Genomic DNA, 10,352 nt, shown 5'->3' on the forward strand with positions numbered 1-10,352 from the left:
AGGCAGGGGTCCACAGGGGGCAGTGTACCGACCCCTCGTCTGCTGGGCTCACGTTGAGGGCGATCGGGGTCCGCCGGTTCCGCCGATTTCGAGCGAAGGCCCGCACTTGCGAGGCGCTCGTCCCCGCTTCTTCTATAAAACACGAGGAAGTTCCCCGGCGGTGGGGGCAGAAACCCTAAACCCTTCCTCCCCAGCAGCGTCGTCATCTCTTCGCCCTCTCCCGTCTCACGTCGCGGCCTCGGCGAATCCCGAGGGCCCTCTCGTTCTTTGAGGCGAGTCCCGAGTCCCGTCCTCGATCAGCTCTTTTGCTCTGTTTTCATTGCCGCGCGGCTTTCGTTGTTGTTTGATCATTTATACTTTGTAGTTCCATTTTCGTTTGCTTGAACCGAATTGATGAGGCGCTGCTTAGATCTCGCTTTCCGTTCGTTTCTTTTTAGCGCGTGATTGTACAGAGCGTCTTGTTTGTGATGGCTTTGGAGTGTAATGGCTGGTGAGTAGAGTGAATCGATGTGTACACTCCAATGGTGGGTCGTCATAGTTGAGTGCCAGAATTCTTGGTCAGCTTGTGTGCTGAATCGGATGGGGTTGCTCTGTGCGTGAGTATTGCTGGTGTATAGTCATTTTCAAGTATTCAAGTTCGTACGCTTGATCTAGTGTTCCCCAATTTGCTTTCGCTTGGTGATGGGGAGAACTATTGTTTTGCCGATGCTCATCCGGCTAGTGTTGATCAAAGAGCAGCTATATTGCCCTGTGAATGAATGAGCGTGCTTGTTGGTGTATGCTTGCCATGAATTTTCTATTTTTTTTTTTTTTTTGGTAACTGAGGACTCCACCATGGACCCCATTGCCCGAACGGCTCCTAAGGGCCGGGCTCCTATACCTCAGAGGAGACTAGCCCAACAACCCACTACCAGGCCCCCACTTAAATCGCTAGCAACCGCGGGGGTCGAACTCTCGACCTATGTGATGAGGGAGGGACTCTCAACCAACGCAGCTACCCACAGATGGTTGAATTTTATCTGTTGCAAGCTTGATTTTGTTAATTTTTATCCGGCATAAGACTGTGCTCCATTCTTTCTCTTCGAACCTAGAGTAGATATTCATATCCATTTTGTTGGCTTGGCTTGGCATATCTTGACCTTGGTTTTGATTTGGTTCCTTCCTCCCTTTTTGAGGAAATGAATAGTTAACTTGTGTATTTGTGGAAAAATAGTTTGGCCTTGTCAGAATTTGTCAGGCATGATAAGTTCTAATGCCGATGCTTCTCATGACACTAAGATTGTGTTTTGAGACTGTCCGTCTATTTTCATCCCGTCTCACACTTAATCAATCATGATCTCTGTTTTCCTTTTACTGCGTTAAATGATTTTTGATGGTTGATGGCTGGTGTGTGTTATTCCTTTTCGTTAACAAGCGACTCTCTCCTTTTCCCAGCTGTTAATTCATTAAAGTTTCACTATGGGTAAGGAGAAGGTTCACATCAACATTGTGGTCATTGGCCATGTTGACTCTGGGAAGTCGACCACCACTGGACACTTGATCTATAAGCTTGGAGGAATTGACAAGCGTGTTATTGAGAGGTTTGAGAAGGAAGCTGCGGAGATGAACAAGAGGTCTTTCAAGTATGCTTGGGTGTTGGACAAGCTCAAGGCAGAACGTGAACGTGGTATTACTATTGACATTGCCTTGTGGAAGTTTGAAACCACCAAGTACTACTGTACTGTCATTGACGCTCCCGGTCACCGTGACTTCATCAAGAATATGATCACTGGTACCTCACAGGCTGACTGTGCTGTTCTGATCATTGACTCTACAACTGGTGGTTTTGAAGCTGGTATCTCTAAGGATGGGCAGACTAGGGAGCATGCTTTGCTCGCTTTCACTCTTGGTGTCAAGCAGATGATCTGTTGCTGCAACAAGGTAAATCTCCGGCAATCTACGGCTAGTTAAACATGAAAGTTTTTGCTGTTCAATGACAGTAACCTCTGTTTCTTCTTTAATTATTGTCTAGATGGATGCCACTACCCCTAAGTATTCCAAGGCAAGGTACGATGAAATCATTAAGGAAGTTTCTTCCTACCTGAAGAAGGTGGGTTATAACCCTGATAAGATTCCATTTGTCCCCATTTCGGGCTTTGAGGGTGACAACATGATTGAGAGGTCCACAAACCTTGACTGGTATAAGGGCCCTACACTCCTCGAGGCCCTTGACCTGATCCTAGAGCCCAAGAGGCCCACAGACAAGCCACTCCGCCTTCCCTTACAAGACGTCTACAAGATTGGTGGTATTGGAACCGTCCCCGTGGGACGTGTTGAGACTGGGATCCTCAAGCCTGGTATGGTTGTCACATTTGGCCCTTCTGGATTGACAACTGAAATTAAGTCTGTAGAGATGCACCATGAAGCCCTCCAGGAGGCTTTGCCTGGTGACAATGTTGGTTTCAATGTCAAGAATGTTGCCGTGAAGGATCTGAAGCGTGGTTATGTCGCTTCTAACTCGAAGGATGATCCTGCCAAGGAGGCTGCTACTTTCACCTCTCAGGTCATCATCATGAATCATCCAGGTCAAATTGGTAATGGATATGCCCCCGTCCTCGACTGCCACACTTCTCACATTGCCGTCAAATTTTCTGAGATCTTGACTAAGATAGACAGGCGTTCTGGTAAGGAGCTTGAGAAGGAACCCAAGTTCTTGAAGAATGGTGATGCAGGTTTTGTGAAGATGATTCCCACTAAGCCTATGGTTGTGGAGACTTTCTCTGAGTACCCTCCACTGGGCCGTTTTGCTGTTAGGGACATGCGTCAGACTGTGGCTGTTGGAGTCATCAAGAGTGTTGAGAAGAAGGACCCAAGTGGAGCCAAGGTGACCAAGTCTGCTGCCAAGAAGGGTGGAAAATGAACTGTGCAGGCTCATATTGGTTCTATAGCAGATGGAACTTTCATTCCTAAAGGCAGTCTTTTTAAAAAATTTGCGTTCTTGTTGGGTCATTACTTGCTTTATACCGCGTCTTATAGTGTTCTCTACAAACATTCAAGCCACAGAAGTTCGCAGCACTGGGTGCTCGACAGGCGATGGTGGAGACTGTTGATAATCTGAGTAATTAGCATGTGAATCGATTGGCCGGTCGAGGTGCGTTGGACTTCCAAGGCGGCTTAAAAGTTTTGAGGCCTTGTCCTTGTATTGAACTCCCTTCGTTGTACGTCCCTTTGTTGTTAATGTCGCATACTTTATACGTGTCCATTATCTACAACTTTATCCATCGGTTGAATTGCTTAGGTGATTTGATAGCTTTTAGTAGCTGGAACATGCTGTGAGCCAAGCAAGTGAAAAGTGTTACCTAATGGAAGCTGTATTTCACCAAGAGACGTTCTTTTCAGATGGTCTCTGGATGAGAGTTAAAGCCGTGAGATCATTGGAGCAGGCATCTCTAGAAAGTGGTCAAACCAGCTAAATCTCCACCCACCATCAGTCCTGTGCCGATGGCTGCGCGGCTTATTTTATTTGGGTTTCGTCACCCGAGAAGGTCACAGAAGTCTTATACATCCATTGTTCAGCCTCGTACATTGCCATCTATTGTTCATACTTCAATATTCAAAGCACGGTTGCAAGCTTTGGAAACTGGTCCAGATCAACACCAAAAGAAACGATGGACGACAATTCCATCTATACCTACTTAATTCCGAATTAGTGTGAGCAAATGGTGTTGCACCAAATCCTTGTGTCACGGGCCAACAGTTCCCTTGGCCGCGGAACAACTCGTGCGGTGCCTAGTGAGCGAAATTTGTCAAGCCAGCCTTTCTTTTATAACTGTTTCAACGAACAATACGGTAAATAACTTATTTGTATGAGATTGTACCAATCAAATGAGATATTAGATTTCTTTAAGCTCAACAATTGGTTTCGGTATGCCCTAACCTCATCAAGAGAGCGGTATCGCTCCCGACCAATTTGTACATGGGAGACTAAGCTCGCCTCCAGAGCTCCTAAGTTTCTATCCTAAAAATTTTAGCACCAACCGTCCCGACGATCTTTTGAAAAAAAGATTCATTCTCTTCAAAAAAAAAAAAAAAAAAAAAAGAGGTAAAACCAATAAAGATTTCTTTTTCGATTCATCTGAATACCTCATTCAAGAATTGTTTTTGATCTAATACGTAAGAATAAAAGGCCAATCCCTTATGATACACCAAATCCAGCTCAACAAAACAGGTTTTGCTCCACTGATACTGTCTTTTGATCTTAGCTATTCGGGCCTTTCTCATTCAACTGCATTTTCTTTGGCAAGTGTGGCATTTTTTGCCAGCCGCCTTTTTTGGCAGCACCATTTTTGCCTACTAAGAATCTTGGCTCCAACCAACTAAATGCAGGTTCTTTCTTTGTTAAAAACATGGCGGTAGACCTCTTCTTCGAATTCACCGATTAATCCATGAACATTATCCCTATTTAGCAAGGATTCGGTTCTTTTTTAACTCTTTGTTCGCTTATCGAGAAATCGACTTTTCCTAGTACCTCCATTGTCATCCTAGGAGCTTTACAGGGTCGTGCTTTGTCCGAGCACCTTTTGCCCCGGTGATTCACTCTCCGCTCTCGTAGGATCGAGTATATCGCTAGTACTTCTCAATTCAACGGAGCGCGAAGTCCAATTCTCCAACTCACTCACTTACTGGAGGGATTCTTGCTCTTATACCATATGTCACGGGTTGACAATTCCCTTGGTCGTGGAACGACCCATGCGGTGCTTGACGAGTAGAACTTGTCAGGCTAGCCTTCCTTCTATAATGCCTTCCTCCTATAATTGTTTTAGTGAACAATACGATGAATAGCTTCTTTATACGAGATCGTACCACAGTTAGTTTCGCTCAGGCGTTTAGTCCATCAAGTGAGATAGCAGATCTCTTTAGACTTAACAACTAGTTTCGGTTTGCCTTGACCTCATTAGGAGAGTGGCATCGGTTTTTGACCAATTTATGCATGGGAGGCCAACCCTACTTTTATCAGGAGAGCAGTATCAGCTCTCGACCAGTTTGTGCATGGGAGACTAAGCCCGCCTCTAGAGCTCCTAAGTTTCTATCCTAGAAATTCTAGCACCGACCGTCCTGACTGATCTTTTGATAAAAAGATTCATTCTCTTCAAAAAAAAAAAAAAATGAGGTAGAGCCAATAAAGATTTCTTTTTTGATTCATCTGAATACCTCATTCAAAAATTGTTTTTGATCCAATACGTAAGAATCCATAGAAAAGGCCAATCCCTTATGATACACCAAATTCAATTCAACAAAACAGGTTTTGCTCCGCCGATACTCTCTTTTGATCTCAGCTATTCGGGCCTTTCTCAGTCAACTGCATTTTCTTTGGCAAGTGTGGCATTTTTTGCCAACCGCCTTTTTTGGTAGCACCATTTTTGCCTACTAAGAATCTTGGCCCCAACCAACTAAATGGAGGTTCTTTCCTTGTTAAAAACGTGGCGGTAGACCTCTTTTTCGAATTCACTGATTGATCCAGGAACATTATCCCTATTCAGCAATGATTCGGTTCTTCTTTAACTCTTTGTTCGCTCAGCGAGAAATCGACTCTTCCTAGTACCTCCATTGTCATCCTAGGAGCTTTACAGAGCCGTGCTTTGTCTGAGCACCTTTTGCCCCCGCGATTCACTCTCCGCTCTCGTAGGATCGAGTATATCGCTAGTACTTCTCAATTCAACGGAGCGCGAAGTCCAATTCTTCGACTCACTCACTTACTTGAGGGATTCTTGCTCTTATACCATATGTCACGGGTTGACAATTCCCTTGGCCGTGAAATGACCCATGTGATGCTCGACGAGCAGAACTCGTCAGGCTAGCCTTCCTTCTATAATCGTTTCAGTGAACAATACGATGAATAGCTTCTTTATACGAGATCGTACCACACCCAGCTTCGCTCAGGCGTCTAGTTCATCAAGTGAGATAGCAGATCTCTTTAGGCTTAACAACTGGTTTCGGCCTGTCTTGACTTCATTAGGAGAGCGGCATCAGTTTCTGACCAGTTTGTGCATGCCAACCCCGCTTTCAGAGCTCTAAGTGATAAATCATTTTATTTTAGAACCTCTAGCATCAATCGTCTTGACACCACTCTCACGGACTAGTTATGTTTGTCCCCTTTGCTTCATCACTTTTCGCTTGATAATCCAAGTACCGTTCACAAGTGTCACGAGTACAGAATGATTCACGGACCGTAACACTTGCGTGCCGGTAGTAACATATGGTTATGATTATTGTATCCATAATTGTATGCCACTCTTCATTCCCATTGGGCATATAGCATAATTAGAAACTTAACCGAAGAGTCTGCATCGATGGGGTAGACGTTTCGGGTCCCCTGCCGACGATGTTCATATGCACAGGTGCCAGGTGATGTAGACATGCACGGATAAAGTGAAAACATCGATACTCAAACTCGTCGATATTGAAATTTCTCCCTCGGGAGTCTTTTCTGACAGCCATCTTTGTAATTTCCCATCCTTCCGGGTTGTGCCTTAGCAGCCATGTGCTCAATCATGCACTTTTGTGAGGTCCAGGTAAGAAAAGCCGAGCTGCTCTCCCTCCGGTCACTTTGTCACGACATGGTGTTTTTGGAGCCCTAGCAACATCTAAATCAATGGCCGACTGCACTGACGCATTCAAGGTAGGGATGAGCTGGGAGCATAGCATCAGGTCCCGCGATAAGGACCCGACAAATGGCCTCATCTGTTAAAGGGAAGTTCCCGGGTTCAATGCTTCGATGCTATCGGGCGCACAGCTGTTCTATGTGCTTTCGCTGTCGGGAAGGTCATTCTTAAAAGTTTGCATTAGAATGCGCAAGAAACGCCGGCAACTTATTCGTGTGCTCCTTTCATTTGAATTTTCCCAGTCTTTGCAACACATACCGCGGGGTGCTGCTTCCTCTGATTCGAAAAATTGATAGGGAGAGAAGGGTCTAATCAGATTCTGATGTGAATTAAATGTTTTCTTTGAAATGTCGTCGATTCAATGCGTATGAAAAGTCAACGCGTTGAAGCGTTCCAACATGTCGAGCTTTCTTTAATCATTCACGCCAGAGGCGGTGTACGTGGTGGGGCATGCGTTTTCGACATTAAAAATTCGGTCGAGCATCGCTATTCCACGAAGCTGTATGACCAAGACAAGGAAAGCATCACTTACGTGCGGATTATGCCGAGAACGTGCCCCGCTGCCCCTGATCATTCCCCAGATTTTTCCGCGTTTAAGGTTTTCTGGTAAGGGGTTCCACCGAGGAGCGGTGGTGTGCCTTTGTCGTCTTTCACTTTAATCAATGAAAAATGCTATGATATACGACTTTTGACTGTTCTGGGTACAAACGACAAGTAGACTAGTAGTCTACAGGAGACCAATTTGAAGACCCCCCATCAATTTCTCGAAGCATCGATCATGTCAAGGGCATGCTATCCTTTCAAGCTAAAAGCCTCGTTTCTCTCGTTCGAAATCGGCCCGCCACTTGTGGGCCAGCTTACAGTAGAGCAAGAAGGAAAACAATAAAACGAAAGAAGAAAAGTCAAAAAAGCATTATGAAAGGAGGAGGGGGCGGCTTGGTGCGTGCCCTTAGGCCGACAGAGCAGAGGAGAGAGAGTGCGCCGAGAGCGAGCGAAGGAGAAGAAGGAAAGGGGAAATCTTTGCGATATCCATTTTGGAAAGCTAAATATTGACGGGATTAGCCCAAATTTAAATATGTTATTAATCAATTTCGTTTATTGAGAACATTTTCTAAATTTTCTAATTGTAATTAAAGTTTTCTTGCTTTGTACATGTTAATCCATCTTTATGATGTGAAAATATGGTTGTATTGTTGATGCTTCTAGTGTGTGATTAGAGAATGCTACATTGTGTATTTTACTATGCTTAGTAATTAGTGAAAATTTTTGGACAACCTTTGATTTTTCCCTCGTTAGGTATTTGTGTTAAATCTTGTGTTGTTAGTATTTTTTTTTTCTCATTATTTTGGCATTATATATTGATGGTTGTTACTAGGGTTGAGTTGATTTTCAGTTGGTTTAATTTTGGGAGAGATATTGATCCTAGATTAGTTTAGTTCTTAGTGAATTGTTATCCCGGTTCTCCTCAACAAAAAGTACCCTCTTTTGAGTTTGATTTTAGTCAGTGCTTTTAGATTGTGACTCATATATATTAGGATCCTCATTACTCCTGAAAAACAATCCAACATAACTTTTAACTTTCACTGTAATCATCTCTTTTGTTCATAAATGTCTAGTGCCAAGCGCTAAAGACAGCTATTAGATCATGCAAGATTAACCAAAAGCACTTGAATCCTAGAGCCAATCAAAATTGTCAAACCTGCCAAAGATGAATCGGGTTCAATCAAGTACTTAACTGGAGCAATGAAGTACTCAAGTCAAATCCAAAGTGCCTTACCAAACTGTTGCCATACTCATGGGACGGCTTAACTTAACGGTAGATAAGTTCTCGCAACCTAAAGTAGCATATATTACATTATTTTTCCTTCTAGGAAAATGATACCATCCTATGTGTAGGGCGAACTACATAAGATATGTGGACATGCCGGCCGCGTGCATGTGGATAACAATGCATAAACATCCACATCAAAGCTCCTTGCCTATTTCATTAAGCTAAAGTCGGCTGACGCAAGGACCGTGACATCAGTGACGGGAAGCAGATTAAGGTATGAGGAAATCCCAGCCACATGTAAATCCACCCAGCAAGAAATCAAAACCAGCATCAATCAATCCGGGGACATGGGTTCCCTCTATATAGGCGAACGATCCCAGAGTTGCAGGAGAGTCAGGCCCAAAGCTCCACCCTCTCTCTCTCTCTCTCTCTCTCTCTTCTCTTTCTCTCTCTCTCTCTCCTGAGTCAAGCTGCCTTCTACCTCGAAGAAGCATGGCCGAGGTTCGCTACGCAGGAGTGATGACGCCGTCGGCCTTGGTTGTCCTCTGCATTTTGGTGAGTGGGTATTACATGGAGTTCCTCCCGGTGTTCGTTTCAGAACAAACCGTGGGGATTTGTCAGTTTTACAAACTGTAGACACCCTTGGCAGATCTCCTAGGGTTTCACTATAGCGAATCCTGCGTTCGAAAATGCCATAGGTTCTCTCCCTTGCAGTTGCCCTATGAGTCAGGTCTGTCAACCCACCCGGTCAAATGTAACCTTAATTATACGATGTACGTGTGCGTCCGGTTCGGACAGATTTGTCATGTTTACAAAGGAGAGTTTCCATATCAGAACGGGTTTCTCTCGAAAACTCAACGTGGGTTTGTTCTGTCGACGGAGTTGCTCCATGTGGTACTCTCGCGCCAACGAGATCAGGCCGCCGGCACCATTTCTCCTGTGTAGCAAACCTTCGTTTTGCATGTCTTGTCCGGAATACGCAGCGACGAGCTCGGTTTCAAGGCAAATGGCAACGCAGAGACACGACAGCTAGTCGAAGGTCAGTGGTGTTCATTAATCTTTCGTTTCTCGGTTTCAGGTGAACAGTGGTCGGCTTTCAAAAGCTGGCCTTCTGCCTCGAGTTGAGTCTGAGGAAATGCTGCCCAGATTCGTGATGATTTTCTCTTTCTGTCGAGAGCTCTTTTGGGCATTCCATGCGACGGCGGATCCGCCAGGAGGGCCGACGAGGAGATGATTTCTGCAATTTTTGGGCATAACGGCATCCCGAATGAAGCCGTCGCGAAGGGCCAAGGCGCGCCGGCGAAGCATGTAGGATGTCCATTTGGAGTCGTTCTCGGGTGCATCGGCTCATCTGAGCCCAACACATTCCTTTCCTTAGTTCGTGCGACTCCCACCGGGACCGATCGACACGAAAGATCCAGGTGCTCCGAACTTACATGCGACCGGATCGGTTAAGAAATTTTTCTTCGTTTGTCGGATATAATCCGATTAAGTTCCTTACGCCGGCTAACGTGTGCGACCCGCTCTCCACCTGTTTCATGTGGTCTTTAAAAAATTCGGTTATTGGTTGGACTCGAGGTCGACAGGTTCATCAACTTGCAAGAACTGGCTCCAGCCATTGGTAGTGTACTATGTCTCTCCTTTGTTAATTTGTATGGATTCTCTCTTTTTGTTTGTCTTAGTCATTGGATGGCTTCTGGTTGGCTTTCGCATGCCTCAATTGGTCTGCTTTTTCGAGTGATTTTAAGCTTGACTCCTCAATATTGACCTAATGCATTCAGATTTGTAAGTTTGAATTTAAGATCTCGAGAGTAGAGAATTCCGAATGCCCATTAATATAAAAAAAAAAAAAGGAAGAAAGGAAGAAAAGTATTTAGTCAATAATTCGATGACATCTACTTCATGACATCGATATGGATAATGACTTGTGACCTAGAAAA

The 10,352-nt window shown here is 44.6% G+C and overlaps 1 protein-coding gene and 1 long non-coding RNA gene across 2 annotated transcripts; both read left to right on the forward strand.

Annotated features, from left to right (window-relative positions):
• Positions 1-15: 15 nt before the first annotated feature.
• LOC104432850 (elongation factor 1-alpha) lies at positions 16-3,362 on the forward strand. Its single transcript, XM_010045409.3, has 3 exons — positions 16-272; positions 1,435-1,920; positions 2,012-3,362. The coding sequence occupies exons 2-3, from the start codon at positions 1,459-1,461 to the stop codon at positions 2,897-2,899; spliced, it is 1,350 nt and encodes a 449-aa protein (XP_010043711.2). The 5' UTR covers positions 16-272; positions 1,435-1,458; the 3' UTR covers positions 2,900-3,362.
• A 5,335-nt stretch (positions 3,363-8,697) lies between these two features.
• On the forward strand, positions 8,698-10,086 carry LOC108957725. Its single transcript, XR_001984718.2, has 2 exons — positions 8,698-8,967; positions 9,491-10,086. It is a non-coding gene; the product is annotated as an uncharacterized LOC108957725 (long non-coding RNA).
• Positions 10,087-10,352: the final 266 nt, after the last annotated feature.

The sequence above is a fragment of the Eucalyptus grandis genome, chromosome 2, assembly GCF_016545825.1.
Source record: "Eucalyptus grandis isolate ANBG69807.140 chromosome 2, ASM1654582v1, whole genome shotgun sequence".
In the NCBI taxonomy this organism is placed as follows: Eukaryota; Viridiplantae; Streptophyta; class Magnoliopsida; order Myrtales; family Myrtaceae; genus Eucalyptus; species Eucalyptus grandis.

Excerpts from the sequence above, each read along its gene's own strand:
- LOC104432850 (XM_010045409.3), top strand. The coding sequence starts at position 1,459 with ATGGGTAAGGAGAAGGTTCACATCAACATTGTGGTCATTGGCCATGTT. Across the intron at positions 1,921-2,011 it reads TGATCTGTTGCTGCAACAAG|ATGGATGCCACTACCCCTAA; the intron begins GTAAATCTCCGG and ends ATTATTGTCTAG.